We start from the raw sequence: 25,562 nt of genomic DNA, 5'->3' as shown, positions 1-25,562 counted from the left end.
GTTTGTATGACCTATGTCCATCAATGTATTAAATGCTATTGTGGTAGGTGCTGTAGAGGATAAAGATATGATATGGTCTTTAATCTTAAGCTACTTAGGATGTAGTTGAGGAGAAATGACATTTACATATAAAAAGATGTGGTTGAAGGTAGATTGGCAGGGATAGATTTGAAAACTGCTTTGAAGAAAATCAGCAATTTATGCCTGATTTTGAGAGAAGAGAGGAAAAAATAGATTAAGAGTAACTTAAAAGAGATGTGAAGTCATGATTGAAAGCCATACTTGGGATCAGTGATAAACTCATTGAGTTTGAGATGAATTTGTTTAATTTGAAATATCAGGATGATAGGCAAATGAAAATATTGAACCAGCAGTTGAGGATTAGGATGGGATTGTTTGAAGCGTGGAAGAGAAGATAGGCCTAGATATTAAGATGTAAGGGTTAGCCATACACACACACATCTTGCATGCCTGTAACTATATCCGTGTGCACGTTCATCGCTAGCTTTATCTGTGTCCATCTTCATGTCCTGTGTGTGTGAGAATGGGTGGGAATGGCAGCCTTGGAATTTTCTTGGGAACTTCATTCCATGAGGAAACATGTATTCTATACTGCCTTACAGTGGGTCCCACATTGAGAACTGGCATTCGATCCTGCGCAATGGGCTGGTCAATGCATCCTACACCAAACTGCAGGTGAGCCTGTGCTCCTTTTCTCTTTCTCTCCACCTTCTCCCTGCCCCACTCATGTCGGGGAAGTCTGCTCTAAAGTACTCAACTGTGTTTGCCTCAGCATCCTCAAACCTAGCCTCCTGTGGGGCTTTCCTAGGGAGGAAGTTGAAACTATATGTATAGAATGAATATGGTGGTTGTATTTTGACCTGAGGCTTTGTTTTTAGGAATGGGAATATAGCTTTAGGCACAAATAGAAATTGCTGATTGCAATCACTGTGATCAATGAACCTGTTAGAGCTTTTCAATATATGTGACTATTCAGAGAGTTAATATAGGAGACTTATTTCTTTGTCCTGCAAGACTCCAAGGAATGATTATTATTCCTCCTCCTGCCTGCCTGTTCTGTATTCATTTCTAGAGGGCAGGGATCTGCATATTACCAAGGCCTATGGCAGGAGCATGGATTCTGAGCGATTGACTCAGTGGCTTTGCCACTCGTCACTCGCCAAGGCATCAGTATCTAGTATTTCGTAGGCAAAGGGGTTAACCTGCATCCACTTTTCAGCTAATCAGCTTTTCAAGAGTAGGTGCCTAAAGTTATCTGAATGAGTGAGAAGATTAAATGGAGGGACAGAGGGCTGGATAAGCCTTGTGGCTGCCTAATACACAGCCATGGGAGGGCCCAGGCTCATATTGCTCATCCTGGTGTTTCCCTGCAAGCTGCATGGAGCAGCCTATGGCAAAGGCATCTACCTGAGCCCCATCTCCAGTATTTCCTTTGGATACTCAGGTAAGAAATAATCTTTGGCCACATTGACTTTATTTACATTGCATCCATTTTGTGAATACATAAACCTATGCTGTCTCCTCTTCCATCATGGACACTTGGTCTGTGTCAGCTCTCTCCCCAATCATGGATATGTAATCTTTCTGTTTTTTTCTTTCGTTAGGAATTTAGATTATTTGTATGGTGAGGCCAATTATCTCCCTTTCTCGTAGGTATTCTCTTCTCCATGAATAAAACCATTCATTGTGGGACCTTAGCCCTAGAAATGGGTTAAGGAATTACTGGGGGATGACTCCAGGCTCTCTGGAGAACACATTTTTGGTGCTGACAGTAGCCTGTCAGACTGTATATGTGCACACGTGGATGCGAGTTGATAGATGAATGCACTTGAAGTCTTGAGTCCCTTCCACTGGCTTACATTTCTGGAGACATGGTTCTCCTCCCTGTCAACCACCTTTTAAAATTTAAACTGTCTGTAATTATACACTATTGTATTAGTAACATTGAATGCAAGAGGAAGCATTTTATTCCAAAGATAAGGTATGAGCAATATCCAGATTCTAGTTAGGAGATGAGTCCCACTTTGTCCAGCTCAGAAAAGAAATCTGACTTAGCTTTCTCATTGTTTCAAGTTTATATCTGAGTTCTTCTCAGTCTTTTTTAGTTCGGGTTCTGTATAGTCTTTGTATAAGAGAAAGCCACCAGATAGTCACATGTCTACCGTATGAAGGGGCCAGTGCTAGATTCTTTATAGATTTAGTATTCTCCATTAATGTAACTGTTACAAAAATAAGAACACTTAGCTCCAGAATAACAGAACTATAATAGAAAGGTCTCTAATGACACAATAAACCAAACAAAGAAGAAGAAAGGAGATAATATAAATAAGAAGCAAAATTAATGACATAAGAACAGATACAATAGACAAAAAATCAAAAGATGGTTCTTTTAAAGAACTAACAAAACAGATAGACCTGGGTAGATTGATTAAGAAGAAAAAGAGCAGCATTAAATGTGAATAAAAAAGGAACATAACTATAGATATAGCAAAGTTTTATTTATTTTTACTTTTTATTACTATTATTTTTTTGGCTGCACCACAACGGCATGTGGAATCTTAGTTCTCTGACCAGGGATCAAGCCTGCATTTCCAGCATTGGAAGCCCAGAGTCTTAACCACTGAACTGACAGGGAAGTCCCAAAATTTTAAAAGCTAATAGAATTCTGTCAACTTTATGCAAATGATTTGAAAACTTTGTCAAGATGGATAAATCCCTAGAAAAATATAACTTAACAAAACTGATTCAAGAAGATATAGAAAACCTGAACAGCTCTAACATAAAAGACATTGAAATAGTAGCTTAAAATTTTTCACAATAAAACAAAAACCTTGCCAAATCCAGGTAATTTTACAAGTGGATCTTAAGTCAAACTTTCAAATAACAAATTATCCCAATTTTAAACAGAATCATCCAGAGAATACAAAAAGATGGAATTACAAATCATAAAAGATTGGTAAGTTTGATTTTATTAAAATTATAAGCTTCTGTTCATCAGAAGACACCTTAAAATAAAAAGGCAGCTTACAAACTAGGAGAAGACATTGCAACACATATAACTACAAAAGATTAGTAATAAAAGTGCATTATAAATTCTTGCAAATAAGAAGACAACCCAATTAAAAAAATAGGCAAATAACACAGGCAGGTCACTGAAGAAATGACCAAAAATATGAGCAGCTACTCAGCCTCTATTAATCAAGGAAGTAAAGGCAAGACCAAAATGACATACCATTTAGCACCTATGTGGATTGGCAAGAATTTAAAAATCCGGTAATACCTCTGATTGTACCAGGGGTTGTAGATCAGCAGGATCTCTTTTATTGCTTGTGGAATATAAATGGGTATAACCACTTTGGAAAACATTTTGGTGTTACATTTCGTAAAGCTTGAGAAATATCCCTGCAACCAAGCATTTTCATTTCTGAATATGTGCACCCAAAGGTGTATAGTATTGTTTGCAACAACAAATCTTAGAAAAAAACTCATCATCAGGAGAATGGGTAAATACATCATAATCTATTCTGAAAATAGATTATTATTCAGCAATGACAGTGAACCAACAGTGGCATTCAGCAACGTGGAAAAAATGTTAAGTAAATAATGGTTGAATTGAAAAAAGAAAAGAAAGGCAAGGCAAAGGACTGCCTTTTTTTATATTGCTCAAAAGTAAACAAAATTAAAATTATTTAGCTACGTGTGTGTGTGATAAAATTAAAGGAAAAAGAAGAAAAATAACAACCTAAATTTCAGAATAGTGGATATCTCCCAAGTGGAGGCAGATAGTGGGATAGGGTTAGGAGCACTTAGATGTAAGTCACTGATAGTATTTTAGTTCTTGGATTTAGTTCTAGTCTGTTCTTAGTTCATTGTCCTGTTAAACAAATGATAGTATGTCTGTGAGTAATCCACAAAGGATGGGTGCCCAGTGAATATTTATTGAATGTGTGAATGAATCTTACTCTGTGTGCCTGGAGTCCAAAGTGGGAGTGGGATTGGGGTAGTCTTTTGGCTTTGTCTAGATACCACAATTTTTATCTTTGTGCCAGCCTAAAGCTTCTCTCAAATTAATTCCTTATTCTAAATAGTGAGTCTCCTGGCTTCTGGTGGCCACGAAATTCTTTTTTGTTGTCTGTTTTCTCCCTGTTCTCCTCTCCCACTGGTCTTTGTTTACTACTGAGTCCCTGAATACCTTTAGTTATCAGATGGAGCTAGGAATCTCTATTGACGTCTTAACTTTATTTACTGATTATGTAAAAATGTCATATGGCACCATCCTTCTCCCTCCAAAGGTTGATTTGATTATAGATACAAAATACCATGTTTTTCTATTGTGGCTATAGGTAATTTTGTTCAATCTCTTACTACTTTTCAGATAAAATAGATAGAAAGAAAAGTCAAATGACTTTCTTGGGTCACATGGATCTAACTAGCAGAGTTAGGACTGGAATCCAGTTCTCCTGACTTGTAGGCCAGTGTTCTTATCATTATTTTGGACTGACAGGGCAGGCTTTGCTCGAATAACTGATTTTCTGAGGGCCCCATGGATATGTGAGAGTCTCTAACTCTGGATGGGATGTGGGTAAATGTCTGACTTATTTTAGTTACTCTAGCATATAACTAACTCTGTCCTCTTTGTATGTTTCCTTCTACCCTTTTCTGCTCTAGTTTTCTATATTTTTCCTCAGGGTATCCAAGTGCCTTCTGAGGGGTCATTGTAAATAGAGAGCATCCATTTGACTAGCGGAGCCTCTAAAGACTTGGCCATAGTGTGCAGGTTAAAGTGAGGGAGAGTGGGAAAGGAGATGGTAAGCTCCATCTGTTTGTTTAGTCATGTTTAGAAACTTGTCCAAGTATATACTCTGCACACCAAGCAACCAGGGAGTATTCTGGCCTCTAGGTTCTCAGTGTGTCTGGTCTCAGGGAACTGAGAGAAGATGATTGGGGTTATTACAGTCAGGACAGTGCACAACAGGATTGGGATGGAACAAGATTTGAATTCTATCATAAGGGCCATCTCTAAGACCAGCCATAGAAATCAGATTGTTCTCTCAACCTCTGAGGTAGAACCTAAATGGGAATTTTACTCAGAACCATGCACTGAAATACCCAGGCTGAGAAGATTATCAGGTTTGGATGCAGAGCTAAACCTAGTTAAAGCTAATGAAGAAGTTGGAAACAGGATGGTGGGGATTCCTGTAGGAGAAAGAAATAGGCAGTTCAAATCTTGAGGTTCTCGTTGCCTTGACTTTTATTCAAGCCATAATCTGTCATGGGGCTTCACTGTGAGTACATGATGAATTAACAGCCTTAGTAGTGAAGAATGTCATTCTAGTGGTTATCATCCCTGCTTCTAGACCATGGTTACCACAAAAGCAAGACTTGCAGCAGAGTGGAGTTAGTCGTAATAGAAAGTGCCGGGTGGACTGATGAGATAAGGGCCCCTGCTCCTGGTCTGCAGTGATAGCATCATTTCCCATCTTCATCTCCCTCTCTGGTCTCATGGTCTCATACACACATACACACTCACTCCTTCCTGGGATAAGGCTGGGCCTGTGATAAAGCCGAATACAGAGACTGGAGTCCTAATCATGGGACAGAAAGAGTTGGGAATAGGGGCCCACAAGCACTGTTTCATATCTAAATAGGAAGAGTCCAGAGTGAGTCTCTAAATGTTATAAACAGGGCTATTCAATGAGGGTTAAGGATGGTGGAGGATTTATGGATTTAGATAAGATGAAAGCAAGTAAATTGGCTCCTCTTCCTCAAGTCTGGGAAGACTTTCTGAAGGAAGCAGGACTCTTCAGGGTAGTTGCCATTTTGGTTACCTGTGGAAACTTATTCATCAGCTACCTGTTCTGTACTCCCTTTAGTCTGAATGACTCTGGTCAGAGGTTTTTATGTAGCTTTGAAACTGGAGCAGATCTGACTTGCTCTGCTTGCTTGCTTTCCACTCATTTTACTCAGCCTGGCATCGGACCTGAAATGTTGATGTCACCATCTTCCTAGGCCCCTCATTCCTTGCTCATTTCACCTCTTGCTCCCTATCTTAGAGTCCGTCAGTGATTCCCTGATGTTCTCAGGATAAACTCCGGTTGCCTTACATGGCCTACAAGGCCTGCTTGATCTTATCCTAGCTTACCTGTTCCCCATCATCTCTCATCACTTCTCTGCCATTGACTATGCTCCATACAAAGTAAGGTACACTACTGTGTCTTTCTTCCAGGCCTTTCGTATCCTCTTATCTCGGCCTAGAACACTTCCTTCCTCTTCGTTTAGCTACCTCTTCCTAATTCTATAGTTCTTAGCCTAGCTGTCACCAGGAAGCCCTCTTCAAACCTGTGAGCTAGGCTAGTTCCCCTCCTCTGGCTCACTCAGTGCTCTGTATTTTCCCCATCATAACCCCTCCCATGCTGTGTCATGACTATTTGTTCCTTTCCTGTAATCTCCATCAGGCTAAATTCTGTGAGGGCAGATACACTGTTTGCTTTATTCACTTCTGTGTCACCAAGTGTCTCTAGCTCCAGTGCCTGGCACATAGTAGGTACTTCAGTAAATATTTGATGAAGGAATGGGTGAATGAACTGGTTTGTTTTTCTGTGACAGGAATGGGAAAAGGACAGCATAGGATGCCCTCCAAAGATGAGCTCGTCCAGAGATACAACAGAATGAATACCATCCCCCAGGTATTATTAGTTGCCTTTGTTCGACTGAGGCAGGACACTTCCTCTTGGATAAGTTTAGGCTACAGAGATGGATGGGGAAACATTGGTAGTGATGGGGGTGGGTGGCTTATAGATCATTTCAAGCAATCAGATACATTCTAAGAGGAACCCATTTCCAGGGTCATTTGTGGCTTCAGTCATGAGTATGAGAACAGAAACTGAGTTTATTAAATCTAATGACATGAAAATGTAAAGATGGAAGCTTGGACTCATCCAGACTGATTATGAAAATCAGAAATTTGGGGAGGTGGCTGGAAGCCCAGGATATCCCAATCCTTACCCCCCTAACTACTACCAGTTAACTCACCTCTCTAGGGAAAGCTGTAACCATCTACCTGGCTCTCTTCTCTTCTAGACCCGATCCATTCAGTCAAGGTTCCTGCAGAGTCGGAATCTAAACTGTATAGCACTTTGTGAAGGTAGGTAGCTCACCCAGTCCCTGTTTTTGTGGGTGCCCAACCTTCATTTCTGGTGCCACTTTAGCACATGATCCAGCCAAGGGTGATGTTGAAGCATCTTACCTTCCCCTCCCTGCCTGGACTCTCTGACCCAAGCATTATACCTATAACTTCTGGCCCCTCTCTTCCCAGTGATTACATCCAAGGACCTCCAGAAGCATGGGAACATCTGGGTGTGCCCTGTGTCCGACCATGTCTGCACACGGTTCTTCTTTGTGTAAGTCTAGGAGGGTACCTTGGGAATTACTTGGAGAAGTGAGGGGGAGAGCACAATAATACGGACTGCTGGGAAAGTCTGTTTCTGTTATTGGAGACTTGTCCCTGGCTACCTGAGTAGGGCCGGAACTGGGACTTTCCCCTTGGAGGATGAGGATGGGTATAAATCAAGGGCTGTTTAGAGGAAACCAGATAAACTCTTCTACTGTAAAGAGTAGAAAGAAAGTTTTTTGATTCTGGGATGGGATGGCCACACCCCTAAATGCAGGTCCATGGGTTGACATTATTCTGGGATTGGTCTCCCTCTTATGCTCACGCTTGCATTATCTTTGGCAGATATGAGGATGGTCAGGTGGGCGATGCCAACATTAATACTCAGGACCCCAAGATACAGAAGGAAATCATGCGTGTGATCGGAACTCAGGTTTACACAAACTGAGGGGGCCCCAGCCCTCGTACCACCCCTGTTCCCCCAGGATCCATCTGCCCTCATAAAAGGGCTCAGGAGCAGCAGACAAGTCTGCCCTGAGGAATCAAGGGGCCATTACTAAGGGGCAGGAAAAAGATAGACGAGGCGGCCTTCATGGTGGAGATTGACCCAGGAACCACTCCACATTTGGATGGCCCAGACTGACTCCTTACCCCGATTTTCCCAGTTGACTTCACCCTGTTTGTAAATAAAACAATAAAATGGAAGGTGCTGTGGACTGGATATGATCACTGTGGTCTGACTAGCCTTGGCCCAGCACCTGCTGCCCCAAGCCCCCAAATGGGGGTAGGGGTGGGGAGAGTGGAACATCATGGGGGCTGGGACTGTTTATGTTGGATGGAGTCAAAGCTCAGTCCATCTAGTATAGTATCCTAAAGATCTGTCAACATTTTATTCAACGGATTAGATAAGGGAAACCTATGCATATGACACAAACTGAGAAGGATACAGAATACCACTGGTGACTCTTCCTCGAGATTTAAAAGGACCATTGAGGCCACAGTAGCTCAGATTTCCTACCTTTAGGACCTTTGTTTTCTGCACAAAACCTGTCCTCTCCTTTGCTCTATATCTTGGTGGTTGGGCCCTACTCTCTACCTCCTCCTCCTCCCAGCTATTTCTTTGGGATAAGGGAGGTGGAGGGAGAGCTGACAGCTCTCTAACTTGAAATCTGTAAAGAGATCATAAGGAAATACAGTTTCCTTTAATGAAACAAAATCCAGATTCTTCAAAGTCAGCAATGTGAGAGAAGACAGCTGTTTCTCTGAATATCTAATTGTTTCAGTGAAAGCCATCTCCTTGTTGAAATTCTCACTGCCAGCCTTCTGGCTTTCAGGCTGTGCTCCATGTACCTAAAACCCTAAAGTTCTAAGAGACAAGTTGGATATTGCCAGTTTTACAAACTGTTAATGAAGAAAAACAGGAATATAAGCACAGAGACTACAAAAAACTTTAAACAAGCCTGACTTTCAAGTATAGGCTTTTAAAAAGTTGTTAGAGCTTCTTGATTTATATGGCCTGAACTAGACAGACTACATGTTGGCTTTCATTATGTGTGTGTGCTTAGTCATTGGTTGTGTCCGACTCCTTGTGACTCCATGGACTGTAGCCCTTCAGGCTTCTCTGTCCATGGTGTTTTCCAGACAAGAATACTGGAATAGGTTGCCATTTCCTACTCCAGGGGATCTTCCTGACCCAGAAATCAAACCCACATCTTGTGTGTTAACAGGTGGAGTCTTTACCCCTGAGCCATCTGGAAATCCCCCATTAGGCAGTCCATCCTAGCTGAAATTCCAGCTTCTTGAAGGACCCTTGCAGCTCATCTGTATAGTATCAGAGATAGTTAACATTTTTCAGTTCTTATTAGGTAGGCGCTGGGCATTATGCTAAGCACTTTAATACTTTGCTAATACCTTGGCTTACTATGTTCTTGGTATTGTTGTAAGCATTGTACACATGCAGACTAAAATAATTCTGTAAACAAGCCTATGAAGTAGATGCCATTATTCCCATTTTGTAGATGAGAAAGCAGACACAAAGGATAAGCAGTATGTCCATATTCCACAGCTAGTGACAGGCAGCCTGCCTCCAGAACTGCTCTTCTGTTTCTATGCTGTGTAGCCTTTCAAACTTTATTTTTTTATTTAAACTTGACAACAAAGACGGAAGATAGGTTTTTTTTTAGGGATCTTAAATAACGTGGGTAACGTCTCCCAACTGGTTAGTGGCCATGCTGGGTTTTTAACCAGAGTTGCTCAACTCCAGGACCTGAGCTCTTAACTCTTACTTCTGCAGGGATTCTCAAACTGTTCCCACTAGTGTTCCAGCAATTGAATCTAGGTGCTAGGCTAGACAGCATTTTTGCTCAATTTTCAGAAATTGTTGATAGGTTTTTTTTCTCATTTGTAATCATTTCTTAAGAGTTGTTATCAGTGGCATCTAATAAAACAAGTACTAGCAGATGATGGAATGATACGTAATAGACAGACAGTGTGTGTTACCAGAAAAACTCAAAAAACCTGAGGTGGCCTAGGGAATCACTTTCTTAATAGTATATGTGTAATAGTCTCTTAATGCCAATAAAACTAATGAAATTAAGTATATCATTTTATAGTGTTCTACATAATAGCAACAGGACTTTTTGAATCTGAGAAGTTTGAAAGCCATATAACCTTATCTGAAAAAATTCAAAATATGTACACTGTAAAACAAGCCTGATAAAAAACCCGCAGCATTCCTTTAACAAGAATGCTTTTATTGCAGGGGAAATTGCATGGGGCCCTGAGTTTCTGGAGGGGAATCCTCCTACAGCCTGGAGTGGGAGTTGAAGGATTGCCCCTTTCTCCCACCCAGGCAGAGTGGGGATGGCGGAGCCTGTGAAAGCCAGGTCTGAGCAGGAGATCCTCTTTCACCAAAGCCAGTACAGACACTATACACAGAGGTTGATGGTTGCCTCCTACTTTCCACATAGTCCTGGACTCAAGCAGCCTTATTCGGTTAGACCTGGACATGCTGTGTTAGGGCTAGGGTTGTGTAAACAACTATTTTCCTCAATTAGTTCCAGGGGGAGAGTAGATGGCTGTGATTTCTGGATTGAAAATGTAAAACTCTTAAGAGTTTAACCTTCCTCTTCCCTCTCAGTAATTTTCCATTTTCTAGGCAGGGTGTGGCCATGACTCAGTTTGTGGTGAGAATGTGGCCATACACAGGGGAGGAGCCTTCTGGATTCTGCCTTTCATTCTGGCCAGTGGGGAGAGGAAGGGAAGAGTCTGGTGCTGAGTCATAACTGGGTTACTTACCAGCATCTCACAGAAAGGATTCTGAGATGGAGGTTTGGGTAGTGATGTCTCAGCTTCTGGGATCATTTTGGGAGTGGCGGGGAGGAAGCTTCAGGGGTCATGTAATTCCTTCAGAGCCCTTCTCCACCAGAAGAGGGGTAGGGGAAAATAAAGCAATTCATTTGAAGGGGCAGCAGTTTTCTCTGGAATATAGAATTTTCCACAACTATTTCAGAGTCACCCTTTAAGTTAAAGCATTGCCTACAAAAATTATTTTATCTAGGAGAGAGACCGAAGTCGTCTTTGTCCTAGCTATCCTTCCAAGGATAAGTGGGTCTGGTTAGCTGGTAGCCAGCGAGCATGGAGGTGGAGACTAAAATACCATGCCAAGGAAAATGTGGATTATGATGGCACTGCAGCAGGAGGACTTCCTGGGGAGGGGGCATTTGATCTGTTGTTTGCTGATGCCTTTCTTTTTTTTGGCAAGACTTCTCTATTCTATGTTATTTTTTGGCCACAACAAGGAGCATGCAGGAGCCTTAGTTCCCCAGTCAGGAGTTGAACCCATGCTGCCTGCAGTGGAAGGGCAGACTCTTAACCACCGGACCTTCATAGAATTCCCACTGATGCCTTTCTTGGTCTTCTAAATCTTGATTACTTTGGGGGACTGGGGTCTGCTTACCGCTCCACTTGCGTCATAAGGAACCTGATCTCTGGTTACGCTTGTAGGGGAAAAAGAGAGAGCCCAGGCCTCCATGGCTTGGTGGATAGGACTAACCCACCCTAAGGAGCTTTGTCCTGTGATTAGTAACAGTTCTGGGCTAGAGAAAAACTGCTGGAGGTCCTGTTGGCTGAGGCAGTCCAATGACCTGGAATGAACAAGGACTCCTCAGGAGTCTCCCTTTTCTTAGTGCTGATAAGGCATTTCCTCAGGAGGGGGAACCTTAGATACACAGTTGCATTCAGAAAACATTTGTTTACTGTTCCTTTCCCCTGGAATGGCCTTCCCAGTGCCCATCTCTATGGTAACCAGCCCTCCCAAGTCTCTTCCTCCATGAATCTCTTCCTTTCCCCAAGAGACAACCTGTTTTCTCTTTATCCCTTAACTCCAAAAGGTCAACCTTGTCTTCCAGGATTTGTCTGGGGGAAACTCAGAAATTAAGGTTTTCTGCCACCCTGGTGGGCCTGAAGAGATCTTGGGAATTGGAAGGAAGGCACTGAAGAAATTAAAAAGTCTACTTAATCTGGCTCTGGAAAGGGTATATGAAGTCCAAAGTGGTAAGCACTTCTAAATGTGACATCCAGGCCAGTGGGCTGCCCTGGAAACCTGTGTTTGCCTGAGAGAAGTAACATTGCTGTTTTAGGCAGAGGCCAAGAGGTCACTTAATGGTAAAACCTGTAACCTTACCCTCTTCACCAGGGCCAAAGCTTGTCTTTAGGCTCCAAAGTTTTGTTCGGGGATTGTTTGCTGACACACATACCTTGCAAGGGAGTCCAAATGACCACCAAGAGTTAAATTCCAGATTCTGTGATTCTGTGGCCGAAAATCCAAACAGGTAACAAACAGCAGTCAACACCCTCACTCACACCTCAGTCCAGTGAACCTAGCAGCACCTCCTCCTGTCCTGCTAGCCCGTGGGCACAGTGGAACGGCAGGAAGCAGAGCCTAACTTAAGGGGGTGGTCTGTATCCCCCCTCAGCCTCCCCAGTTTCCTGTAGCTCTGGGGTCACTTGTTGCTGGGTCAGAGGAATAAAGGTTCATTTCAGGAGGATGGCTCAGAGAAGGGCAAACCTAGTTAATTGGATTGAGACAGATGTTCTGGCACTAGTCACAAGGAAAAACCTCCAGAACTAGTGAGTTCTCAAAGAGGACGCCTGTTGAGCCCTGTGCTATACTTTGATAGTTCACATACATCAACTATCAAACCCCACCAGATGGAGCTAGAATTGTCTGCAGTTTACTTTTAAGGAACTGGACTTACACTAAATTACAGATATGATTATAGGGCTAGTGAGTGGAATTGGAACTAAATGTGATGGAACCCATGCTTGCTTCTATACTAAGCTGCTTCTCAGCACAGTAATGACAATCACCTTAAACTGACAGATTTTCACTATGCATCTAATATGAGCAAAAATATAACCTGTTGGTTCCTGTGAAAGTTTCATTAACATATATTTTTTAACTATTAGAGTTTTAATTTTGGATTGGGGTACAGCCAGTTAACAGTGCTGTGATAGTTTTAGGTGAACAGCAAAGGGACTCAGCCATACATATACATCTGTTCATTCCCTCCCAAACTTCCCTCCCATCCAGGCTGCCACATAATATTGGGCAGAGTTCCATGTGCTATACAGTAGGTCCTTGTTGGTTATTAATGGACAGCATTTTTATAACAGTTGGAAGACCAAAATCTGTAACCGAAGTGCAATAGTTTGCCATCAGCTCTCCAGTTTAATACATGTGCTTTTCAATCACAGGACTATATCTAGATATAGATCTTTAAAATGCAACATAGTCCAGCACTGGCCACAACATTGCCCCTTTAGTGTTGTTCAACCCTGTACTTTGTTCATCTTTAGCTGATGGGCCAATATGGCCACTTAAGCCACCCTCTTTCTCTGGATAGAGAAGAATCTGATTCCCTCTGGTAAAGCATGATTTTTTTTTCCCTCTCAGCAACTTCATGAGCTCTTACCACCTCAATAACGCAGCATTCATTCCCTCTCTGCAACTGAGGGAACCAGAAACAGCTTATAGAAGAGATTAAAATATTTTATCTTAATGTTGTTACTTTTTGTCAGCTTATCTGAGCTAACAGGAAAGCATAATGAAGGCCTGTGATTCAGCTGCAGGCAGGGTGTCTGGCTGAGCGGGTCACACCCATTGGTCTCTTTTCCAGGAAAAGGAAAGAACCTAATAGTATTCACGATTTTTAACATTGTATCTGCTCTCAAAATTTGCCTGAAAGAAGGCAAGAGTTAACAGTTGCTTCGTCGGTAACTGCTGTGATCACTAGGAAATCAGAAAATGCCTTAAGGAAAAATACAAGAAAAGCTCCAACAATACTGATTAAAATACACAAGGTTGAAAACAGAAATTCTTACTTTGGCAGAGATTATGAGATCTAACGTTGTGACATTTCCTGATGTGGTTAGTTCTGCACTAATATTAATAACTTCTATTCACTTTCTACTCTCAGGCACTCGCTCCGCAGGACTCCAGTCCCTACTAAAGTCTTCACATGGCCTCTACTTGTCCTTCTTTGTTCTAAACCCTAAGAACAAAAGAGCCTCACGCTCCCGCTCCTAACACACTCCGCCCTCCCGCGTTCTCCCCGCCCTCCCGCGTTCTCTCCCCGTTCCTGTGTCGGAGCCCCTCCTATGGCGGCCAGGACCTCCAACCATCCCATGAGTCTACATCCCCCACCCCACCTCTGACTGTTCGGTTCAGTCTTCGGGGCGTGCGCTGGGGCGGGCACCCGGGCCAGGGGATTGCTGCCCGGGGACCCATAAATCTGGGCACTATCTGGGTAGGCCAGGGCCACTTAGCTGGGATGGACTGGGCCAAGGGTCAAGAGAAGACCTGGTCCAGCATTCCAAGTTGGCCGCAACAGGTGGCCCGGGCGTCCGGGGGTCTGGGAGGGAGGGCTCCAGAGCTCCGAGGGCGGGTCCTCCCGTCTCGCCGCTTCCCCATTGGGCCCTAAAGTGCCTCAATGCTGCGAGTTTTATTTTTCGTGTCCTTCCGCCACGGAATGTAGTCCTCCCTCAAAGGGCAACCTGATTCCCCCGTTCCGCCTCCGCGGCACTTCCTACTGAAGGTGACTGTGCCCGGCGAGGACGCGGAGGGGCGGGGCCCCGAGAGCCGGGAGCCAGGATTGGATGGGAGGCGGGGCGGCGGAGGGATTGCGGCGACCCACAGTCGGGATAACCTTGAGGCTAAGGCAGCGGATCCCCGCATTGGAGCGACGCGTCGCGAGCCCCAGGACCTGTGTGCAGTAGCCGCGCATCCCGAGCCGGACCACGTCGGAGGTGAGCGTGGGGAGAGACTGGGCCATCCGTCCCCACCGGGGCTCCGTCTCCCGGGGCAGTGCGGAATGCTGGCCCGCCTGCGCACTCAGGATGGCGCAGGATCCGCGGCATCGTGGGCTCACCCGGTTGGGATCAGAAAAGAGGAGAAAGGCTGCTTGTGCCTAGGGTCTCCTTCAAATCCCCCAGCTCCCGCTTCTTCCGAAGGCAGATGGGTCAGCCAGCCCCTTTCTTTCCCCAGTCCCTGATCTCCCATCCCCATTCTGGTCCCATTCTCACCTCCCTATTCCTCCCTCCTCTATCTGGTCTCGCTCTCGTCTTCCTCCCTTTATTCTCCTAATTTGATAGTTTCCTTTCATGCGTCAGTCTCCCCCATTTCCACTCTGCTCCTATGCCCGTCCCTTTCCCATCATCCTTAATACTCGCTTCTTGTTTTCAACCTGTCCATGTCCCCCTCATTCTGATGCTTTCTGTAACTTCTCCTTGAAAGTCCCCAAGCTCCGCTCCCCTGTTTCTCCTCCATTCAGCTGCTGTCCCCTTCTTGTACCTACCCTCATTCACGCCCTGGCTCCCGCCCCTCCCCCGCCTCTCTGGTCACGTCGCTCCAGCGCATCCCTCTCCTGCGCACCTTCCTTCGCGCCACCAGCCTCCTCGCCCCTCCCCTTCTGTTCTAGTCACGTCCGCCTGCACTCCCGTCCCCGCCCCTCGGCCTCGCATCTCCTGCCCCCCCTTCTCCATCATAGTTCCCCAGCCCTGGGCTGGAGTTCCGGGGTCAGCTCCCGAAGTGCAGCGGTCTGCGGATGGGCAGGCTGGCTCCCAGGCGACCCGGAGATGGATGCAGTGGCGGCCGGAGGAGCAGTTAGGTTACATAACCCTTGATCTAACCCAATGCAAAGGAAGAAAGGGTGGCTGCCCAGTGGCGCGTTCCTGTTTTGTGCTGCCCAGAATACGATAGTGTGACCGCTGCGCTCCGCTTGCTCCAGGGGGCCTTGGGGGCGGGGGGGGTGGGGGGGTGGGGGGCGGTGCGCGGTGTCCCGGGCTCCATCCCGCCGAGGCGGGGCTGCACGTAGCGGCGCCGGACCCGCCCTGCCGCGCCCGCTCCTCGGCATCACGAAACACTGACCTTCGGGCCCGTTACCGACCAAGCATCATCTCCGGCCCGCCAAGCCTCTGGATGCTGCTCAGAGGCCTCCTCGAGTTCGAGGCACTCACCTGGCTCCCTGCCTCTGCTTCACGTTACTTAACAGCGTTGCTTAACAGATGCGCCCGATTGTAGAGCGCGGAGGCCGCGGGTTGGAGGAGAGTAGAAATATATCAAGAGCTTGGTGCCACGTACATGCGCTCATTCAGTAAAAACTCGTATAAAGAGTTGTTTGGGGGAGGGCTGTGGAGACCAGACCAGGATGACTAAAATCGTCCTAGCCTACGGAACTCAGTCTGATTAGCAAACGAATGTAAAAGTTACCACTGTAAGTGCCGTGAAAAGGTACACACGTGCTTCCACACGTGGAGGGTACGCACTTCCTGTCCGGGTTTAGGAGGCCTCACCAGGTGTCATCACACGGGGTTTGATGAAGCGGAAACGCACCTTCCAGTCTGAAGATTATTTGAAGACCCAGTAATGGGTTGGCATCCCTTGGCTTCTTATCTGTGTTCTTCAAACCCAGAACACTGATCCTTCCCCGTACAAATGAGCCTGATAACTGAGGTCCGTGACGGACAGAGGCAGTGGGAAGATGAAAACAGGCTTTCAGAATCAGGTTTAACTCATTACATACTGATATGAATAATAGAGGGAATTCAGACTCAGGACCTCAGTTTCCCATGTGAAAATTGTAACTTTTTTCATCTTGGTTGTTAAAAGGGTGGGTCGCTATATACACACTTACATAGGTACATATTGAGTACTGGGTGCAGTGTTTAATCTCTGGTGAGATGCCCCCAGATGTATTCTTTTGGTCACAGTGAGCCCAATGACTTCATCCATAATTGAACTCAAGCACTCCTCTTCTTGCTGCCATCCCAAAACACAGACTCAGTTCATCTTTGGGAGTCAGGCTCTGTGTAAATACCAGAGATCTCCTAGAAACCAGTCCGCTCAGGGATCCTACTGCAGTGTTGGCAAAGTAACTAACAATGTTACTTTGCTGCTCTCCATTTGCAACAGGGGCTCTTTGGTCCTCTAGCCAAAGGAAGGCAAGAAGGGAGATGGCTTTCAGCCTCCTGTATTATAGATTTTGGCTATTAAGATTAGAAACAAACTTGCAAACCTAAGACCAAAATCTTCAGGTTCTATTGGCACCTGCTCCAGGTAGCATTCTGGGATTTGCTCAACCAGCTGGTGTGAGATTAAGATAAGAGGCAAAGGACAGTAGCTTCTCGTTGGCTGTATGCAGGGTGTGGCCACTCCCTGGGATATAGAGAAGGCCCTAGGTCAGGACTCTAGTCATTGTTAGCAAATAATTCACCCTCAGGTTGCCTGAGGATGCTGTTGGGAATGCAGGGGGGCCTGTTCTGAGGGGAGGAGTATGTAACACCTCACCAGATCTCTGGGGGGGTGGGGTGGGGGAGGATGTAGGGAAGATGACTCAACCTTTGAATTTTTCTGCTTTTAAGAGAACTGTCTTCGTTGGGTGAGTGGGGAAACTGCACTGTGGTCTTTGCAGGCTTAAAAATCTCCTCTCCCTTTTCAGTGAGTCAAATAATGAAGTATGCATTCTTCCCAATTAAAAGTGCCTCAGCTAGGTGACAAATGGATGGTGGAGGTCCCCAGGCTCTCTGGACAATGCTTAAATGCCACGTGGCAGAGCCTCAGGCCCCAGAGATAGTCTGCACACCTGTCCTGAGCCTTGTGCGATGGATGTGGCAACCCTTTTGGGAATAAGCATTGTAGGGAAGATGAATAATGATGACTTAAAGATTATGTCCTTGAACTCATTTCTGCATTACTAGACTGGAGCCAAAATGTAGGGACATTAGTCATATATAGGACAGCTGCTCTCATTTTAAGCACTGCATTAGAAGTAAATAATTTCAGTGTTCACAGTTTAACCAAAAGCATTATTGGGTCTTTAGGAATTGCAGCCCCAGTGACTTGGCAAGTTTGGTAGCTGTTACTCCAAACAGAGCTAACACCTAAGGGGAGGTGCTTATGTGCCCTGAGTGTTGTGACATTAATGTTGGGTCACGGGAAATGCCATTTTATTTCTTAAAACTGCTTATTTCTTAATGTTGAGGCAGTGAAAGAAATGGAGAAGTGTTTGAGAGCAGGAACGTTGAAAAACATGCAACTCTTACGTTACAGACTTGTAATGCAAGTCTACAGGAGTTTTTAAATATTTGTCTTCAGGTTTTATGAAGGCAAGTAAGGGTGTGTTATTTTGGCTAAAAGCTAAGACTGAGGTGAAGGTGGGGGGAAATGACTCATTTGACATTAACTTTATTTCTGAATCATTTGGAATGTCCACAGTCAAATCCCAGTTAACTGGTGCACCACAGGAATGAGGCATCCATGGGAGCAGAGTTGTTTTGCAACACTATTGAGTGAGGGTCTTGTGAGATATGTAAGTGATTTATTTCGTGACCAGTCCTATGGGACCTTGAATCATCACTTTAAGCTTCAGTTCTGATACAGATAGAACTAAATGAAGACTACTCTTTGCGGGGGTGGGGGGGGGGTGTTGCTTTGTGTCACAGCTTGTGGGTCCTTAGTTTCCCCACCAGGGGTCGAACGTGGGCCCTCAGCATTGAAAGTGCAATGTCTTAACCATTGGACCACTGGGGAATTCCCAATGAAGACCATTCTTAATTCTACCATACTTTTTGAAAACTTGCTTTCTCTCTCTCTCTCTCTTTAACCACAAACTAGCCAAGGACTAGATAAACGAATAGGCTGATTATTTGGGGCTTTGTTAAAGAAGCTGTTTTGGGGGAGGTGAGCCAGGATGGGTGGTGAGTGGCAGTGTGTGCAGACTCTGCTGAACCTTTGGACCTCCTCCTATGACTGCTCCGCTTAGGAGGGGAGGTGGGCAGGGCCACCAAGTGGTGCAACCCCACCCCTGCAGCCGTTTTTCCTATATTGGTTTGTGCTGGTCCGCACGTAGGAGGGAGAGCCAGGCTTCAGTACTTCTGGTGGCCTCTGTGACTCCCCTCCCCCACTTCTCCCTATAGGCAAAACTCCTGGGGACCCGTAAGCCGCTCTTTCCTGACGCCAGCAAGCTGTTTGGAAGTCAGACAAGGGCTTTAGTCGGGGAGATACCAAGACTAGCTATGACAGGGTTGTTGTTCGTGGCATTTCAGAGTATGGACCAGCTCGGCTGATGGCAGTTTATATTAAAAAAAAAAAATTTTTTTTTCCTTATAAAAATTATCTGAAAGGAGCCCCAGCCCTTCCAAACATTTAATCAGCCAACAGGTAATATTTAACTGTAGGTGACTGGTGTCACATCACCCCTTTCTCAGGTGATGAGTGCAGTCATGGCATATGAGACCAAGCCATACAACGTTTTGGAGGAGCACTGAAGTTTTAGTCTGGTTAAGAGTCAGGAAAGTAAAGACTCAAAAGAAAACTATCCTGATATCTGATATCCCTCTTGTTATTTCGTCAAAGAGCAGATTAACACATCACCAATCAGTTGGGCAAACGTTGTAAGAGTCTGACAGTGTCAAGTGTTGGCAAAGGTGTGGGAAGGCAAGAACTCACTTGACTGGTTGGTTGTAAATTAATGTAACCACTTTGGAGAGCAATTAAGCACTATTTTGTAAAACAGAAAGCAAGCATACCCTGTGGCCCAGGAATACACCTCTGGTATAGAAGCCACACCTGCACAAAGAGACATGTACTAGGAGAAATATTATAGTATTGATTAATGAGGAAAAATTGGGTTTAGTGGGAAAATGGTCAACCAGTGAGGGAATACATAAATAGTCTAGTCACACACTGGGCTAGTATAGCAGTTCATATGAATTAACTAGAGCTGTGTGCCAACTGGATAGGTCTTAAATATGCTGCGAAAGCAAGTTGTTTGATAATGCCTTTCAGTGTATTACTTAGCATATTATAGAAGCAGCAGTATCATAGTGTTGAATAGAGATACAGACACCCTTAGATGAACTATAAGGATAGAAAATTCATGACCTTGGTTGGGTATTAGGATGTGATGTGAAAGGGTTGGAGGAACCACCTGGGGATGGAGGACAAATGAATTGGATACAATGGTAATTTTAAGTCTAAAAATCTGGATTAAGAACAATTTTTTTCTGGCCATATCTCACAGCATCTTAGTTCCCCAACCAGGTTTGAACCCAGCCCTTGGTAGTGAAAGTGTGGAGTCCTAACCATTGGACTGCCAGGGAATTCCTTGGATAATATTAATGGTCAGTTCTGGGTGGCAGAAATATAGATGTTAATGTTTCTTCCTTCAGTTCAAAACAGAAGCAAACCTATGGTGGTCACTGTAGGGAGACCAGGCATACTAAGTAGGTCAGTGCTCGGGAGATCTGGCATGCCTTTCTCCTCCCATCCCCTCCTCTTCTCCCTGCAGCTATGATTGATTCAGGGCAGCTCCTCCTCTAAGTACTGAGCCAAGGCCTCCCTTTTCTGAGGCTATCCCTCCCCTGGTGTTGTACCTGACTTGGAAGGATCCTGAATCAGGGTCCCAGGTCCCTTGGTGCTTCCAGAGTGTCAGTCTTACGCCCTGAAGCACTGTCTCATAATTTTAAGTTTAGTAAGGAGCACAACTCAGCAAAAGCTTTGTCTCCACTTCCTCCTTCAGACTGAAACCAGGTCTCTTCTCTGGGCATCTGATCGAACCAGGAAATCCTCAGCTTTTGAAATGGTAGCAGTTTCTCTGACTCAGGACTTCCTGCCCTGGAGTTGAGTGGTCCTTATAGGAGTGGGCTCTTTAGCATCAGCTTTTGTGCCCTATTGCACACTCAGATTTGAAATAGGACCTTGGGCTCCTAGGTATAATATTTAAGTCACTTAGTTCTAACCCTGAATAAAAGAGCGAGGGAATTTTACTTAAACCTACAGTGGGCTCATTTTGTTTTGTGTAACATGGTAACATCAGGCTTTGCTTTCTGTTATGGGACCTGTTGAGAGAATGGACTTAATATTCCCATCTCTTAGCTAAGAACTGCTTGTCCTGGCCCCACTCCATACTTGAGAGAATGGACTTAATATTCCCATCTCTTAGCTAAGAACTGCTTGTCCTGGCCCCACTCCATACGCGTATATACTGTTATCATTACTCTAACTGTGTAGGAGGATGAAGGGCTTCTCAGGTGGCTCAGTGTAAGGGACCCATCTGCCAGTTCAGGAGACAATCCCGACTCCTTGGAGTAGGAAGTTGCAACGACTCTAGTATTCTTGCCTGGAGAATTGAATGGACAGAGGAGCCTGGTGGGCTACAGTCCATGGGGTCGCAAAAGAGTAAGATGCGACCGACCCACAACAACAAATAGGATGAACAGCTGAGATTCATTCCGGACCTTACTAGGTTTTGTGGCTGGCCTGGCACCCATTTTGATTTTGTCGCTGCCTTTGTCAGATAAGGGCCAGTCTTGGGAATTATATTTTTCTGCTCCATCGTCTACTAACAGAGCTCCTAGAAAGCAGACTGACCTGAATGCCTTGTCCAGCATTTTTTTAATATTTATTTATTTCACCGGGTCAGGTCTTAGTTACGGTACATGGGATCTAGTTCCCTGACCAAGGATCAAACCTGGGCCCTCTGCATTGGGAGCTCGGAGTCTTAGCCACTGGGCTAGCAGGAAAGTCCCTGTCCAACATACTGTGATGAAAACTTTCTAATGGTTGTTAGTGTGCCAAAGATTTGGGAATCAGACCTCCATGCTGGCTTGGAAACGTGGAGATGTAGATCGCAAATTGGTGTCACAATTGTGGGCAGCAGGTGCCATCATCATTGAGTCAGCCTGTGTAGTGAGATTGGCATCAGAGCACACATAGGTTAAAGGTTGGCTTATGCAGATGTGGGCTCACAGGCCAAGCTGGCTTTCTAGGGCAGAATGATGTGGGCTTTTGGGAAACTCGAATCGGTGGAGTGAAGCGTGAGTCCTTCAGCACACCCTGCCAGCAGTACTGGCTCTCAGTGACGTGTTGGGTAGTTTTTCTTTTATGGTTTCTACCCCCTGGTTTCTGAGGAGTGATCCAAGACTTGTGTCTGGCATGAACAGAACTGTGGCTTTAGAAGACCAGGAGCCACTTGGAAAGGAGAGGTCGGAGCTGGGGCCCATGGAGCTGAGCTGCCACTTGTGCCTGCTCTCAGTCCTTTCAACTGCTCTCAGGCCTCTGATGGTGTCTTGTTTCTCACAGAGGAGAAATGTCTCTGAGGAGGATGCTACAGCAGGGGCTCGGGCTCAAGATTCAGGTTCCCGTACCCGGGCATGGCATTTGCTGCCATCAGTGGAGATGCCCAGCTTCCACTGCTGGCTGGAGGTTGGCTCTGCATGTCTGTGCCTCCTGAGGAGGAGGATGTAGGAATGAGCCAGACTGGCATGAGCTGGACAACGTGTGCTGGCAGGCACTGTCCCAGTGGCTAGCCTGAGGGTGGGGGAGCTCTTCCCAGAAGCTGGCCCTGAGAAACCAGGGCTGAGGCTGGGGGAGAGTCCAGGGGGTGTTTTAGGTGGGGATGGGCAGCTTGTGCTCTGGAGAAGAGGCTCATGGGAGGCTTCAGGGCAAAGCTTGAGGGAATGGAAACCCAGCTGGGGACCTGGGCAGGTGACAAGGTCTCTGGTTTGCTAGTGGACTTTAAGGACATGGTGAGATCTCATAGGAATCTGGACAGATTTGCTGACAAACCAGCTTTTTTGGATTGCTGGTGGGTACACACACTCAAATAGCAAGTAAAATTTCACTTGTTATTTTTGTACTTAGTAGCCTGGGTGAGCAAAAGATCAGAGCTTGTAGACCTCAGGCTTAATCTGAGATAATGAAATAGGGCTAGTGGTTGAGCCGAGTGTATTAATTGTATCTGCTGATAGCATCTCCTGTTGTTGAGGCAGCCCTTCTGTACCAGGATATCCTTGTCACAAAGATTTTGCTCTGATGCTTGAAGGCAGACTAAACAGGAAGATAAGTTTGTTGGATTTGGGCATGTAACTCAGATTTGGGGCACAGAGTTGTCCTATGGACCATATTAGCTTTCCTCCCCACCAACTTGGAAGTTCTGGATGAATCAAGGTTTTACCTGCCCATTGCTTCTGCACCATCAGTACAAATACCAGCACATTAAAGAAGGCAAATAATGTCTTTGAAAGCTCTGCTCTCACGGACCATCCTTTGGTAACCGCTAGAGTTACTCAGTTAGAGTGACTCAGGTTTCTTTTTTCCTCACTGTGTCATGTGGCTTGTGGGATCTTAGTTTGCCAACCAGGGATTGAACCTGGGCCCAGGGAGTGAAAGCGCTGAGTCCTAAACACTGAACCACCAGAGAATTCCTAAGGTTGATCGTCTTAGTCAGTGAAACTATCCTGCTGTGAGTTTATGATCTAGGGCCCAAGATGCATTATTCTACCTCTACCATGTTTAGAATATTCCTGAGGTACATAGAGTGGCAGTTGAATAATGGTACAAGGACCTTCACTTTTGTTTTAATTCCAACATTTTTACCAGGACGCTTGTAAGTGTGTCATTTTTGAAAGAGGTACATTTAGAATTTTTCTTATGAAAGTAGTATCAGTAAACTTTTTAGTAAAGAGAAGAAAGAAATTTGCTTGTAATCCTACCACACAGATAATATGCTGATAATATTTTGGTAGGTATCCTTCCAGTCCAGTTATGTATGTTTAATTTAGTGCCTCCCCTCCCAAAGAAGGGGTGGGGGGCAATAGTGAAATATTAGTAAACGAAGGTTTAAAGAGACGTTATAGGGCAGGGGATAAAGCATTGCAAAGGAGCCACTGACAACTCTTTTACCTGAGAATTTTCTTGGGTGACTTCTGTGTATTAATTTATAACGTAGCTGAACCTCTAGGAACTACCACTGCCTGGATACCTGGTTATTAAGGTGATTTCTCCATTACCCCCAAGAGCTTTAGTTGCACTCAGCTTTTACCTTAATCCTTGTACAGCTCTGCAGGGCAAACCTTTCTCAGCTCCGAGCAGTCTTTTCAAGTGGGGCCAAGGAGCCACCCTGAGTCAAAAAAAGAGCATTATGTCACCGGAAGCCCAAGCCCAGAGAACACAAGGTACGGCACGATAATCAGTGGCCCCACTCGGGGGTCTTTGCAAGGAGACCCTAATGTCTCAGGTCTAGAGCCGATCCAACTAATGCCTCTTTTGGGGGCCACACACAGCAGTGGGATCTTACTTTCCCAGCTGAGGATCAGACTCATGGTCCTTGCAGTGGAAGTGTGGAGTCTTAACCACTGGACTGCCAGTGAGGTCCCCAACTGATGGTTTTTAAGAAGAGTTACTTTAACCCACTCATTGAGGTCACACTGGATGACTCCATTTGCCTGGAGGCCTCAGTGAGACCTGTGTGTTCCCGTGGCCTTGGCGTGCCACCAAGGGAACCATCTCTTCAGTGGTGTTCCCTTTACAGCCAGACGCACCGCAGTAATAGTGGGTGCTACTGTGTAAGCCCAGCTTCCACCCTGAGTGCACGGTGGGACCTTGGCTGCCCAGGCCATCCTGTCAGTGATTCAGAAGTTCTCAGATTTGGTGGGGGAGGGGGCATAGCTATAACTGCGATTTGTCACAGAGGCATTAATAGGTGCTCTGAAACATCATTTGGCAAACACCGGACTACCTCCAAGGTCACGGTGCTAAGAGATATGAAACCACTAGGTCGTGGAGGAAAGGATGTTGTTTTTTGGTGGAGAGGATGTTGTTTTCATCTCGGTACCTGGTATGTTGTGGGGAGTTAAGAGATACATATCGAAAGGAACAGTGTATATGCCACGTTGGATAGTTGGCTGGTCTTAGTTTCTTGTTTTTAAAGGTGTAGTTGGGGATCTATAGCTACTGGTTTTCAGCAGCGTGTAGGAGCCTCACTTAATACCTGGTCACAGAGCTTCTTGAAGTTCACCAGACTTTTTGAAAGTGTCAGGCGGGTTTAGATGTGTGCTATGCCCCAGCCACCTGGAGAGGCCACTCAGTCAAGGATGCAGGAGGGGAAAGAGTAAGGGTTACATGGATGGGGTGCCTTGGTTTGGAGCCCTGAGATTTTGGAGGAGGTGGGACAGGGCAAAAGAAAGGCTTGTTCTTGTGCCTCGGCTGCAGCACTTAGGCACAGGATTTGAGAAGGAGCAGCCCTTGGTCTGAAAACCTGCAAAAAGGTTTCTGATGAGGACTGCAAGTTTCTGGCTCACGTGCTTACCTGATGAGTCTTCAGACACTGCCTGGAAGCTTCTCAAGTCTCTTGTCTATAATCAGCTAACTAACTGACTGAGTTTAGTTGTAAAGTCAGCAATGAGGAAAAATAAAGGTCTGAACCATTGTGCCCTGGGTCAGGCTTGTGACCTGGGCTGATTAATTACCTGGAACAGATGGTCTTTGTTACTGTGAGTGGTGTGCTTTCCAGACTTAGATAGGGAATGGGTGGAGGGTCAGAAGATCAGCCTGGAAAGGATTTGACAAGCAGTGTTAATTTCTTCATAGTGCAATAATTTTAGAGCCAGGCTAGGACTATTGTGGTTATCCTTGGTTTGACGCAAATTGCTTTGAATGTGCCTAAGTCCTTCTGACTGAAAGTACCAGATGTAGTTAATTCCTGGGGAAAAAAATATTTTGCATTCTTGGTTCTGGTTGGACTTACCTGTCCAGGGATGGGTTTTTTTGCCTCTCAGTGGGCTGGGGCATACTGTCCAGCTTATGGTGAAT

The 25,562-nt window shown here is 45.3% G+C and overlaps 2 protein-coding genes across 18 annotated transcripts in view; both read left to right on the top strand.

Moving 5' to 3' along the window:
- PARP6 (poly(ADP-ribose) polymerase family member 6) overlaps positions 1–14,594 on the top strand; it is a 33,359-nt gene extending 18,765 nt beyond the window's left edge. For 11 of the 15 annotated variants that reach the window (XM_070797020.1, XM_070797023.1, XM_070797018.1 and 8 more), the window contains 6 exons: positions 624–696; positions 1,396–1,465; positions 6,628–6,707; positions 7,102–7,165; positions 7,337–7,421; positions 7,757–8,116. In XM_070797020.1, the coding sequence (XP_070653121.1) occupies positions 624–696; positions 1,396–1,465; positions 6,628–6,707; positions 7,102–7,165; positions 7,337–7,421; positions 7,757–7,859 (475 nt within the window). In that variant the 3' untranslated portion in view covers positions 7,860–8,116. Of the gene's footprint in view, positions 1–623; positions 697–1,395; positions 1,466–6,627; positions 6,708–7,101; positions 7,166–7,336; positions 7,428–7,756; positions 8,117–11,820 lie in introns of those variants that run through there. The other 4 variants (XR_011568743.1, XR_011568742.1, XR_011568741.1 and 1 more) reach the window with 3 other exon arrangements.
- Positions 14,581–25,562, top strand: part of PKM (pyruvate kinase M1/2) — a 26,580-nt gene continuing 15,598 nt past the window's right edge. For all 3 annotated transcript variants that reach the window (XR_002181534.2, XM_019968223.2, XM_019968222.2), the window contains exon 1: positions 14,581–14,719. The gene's annotated coding sequence lies outside the window, so the exon portion shown is untranslated. The remainder of the gene's footprint in view (positions 14,720–25,562) is intronic.

The sequence above is a fragment of the Bos indicus genome, chromosome 10 (assembly GCF_029378745.1).
Source record: "Bos indicus isolate NIAB-ARS_2022 breed Sahiwal x Tharparkar chromosome 10, NIAB-ARS_B.indTharparkar_mat_pri_1.0, whole genome shotgun sequence".
NCBI classification, from domain to species: Eukaryota; Metazoa; Chordata; class Mammalia; order Artiodactyla; family Bovidae; genus Bos; species Bos indicus.
This window is presented reverse-complemented; position numbering and strand designations above follow the sequence as displayed.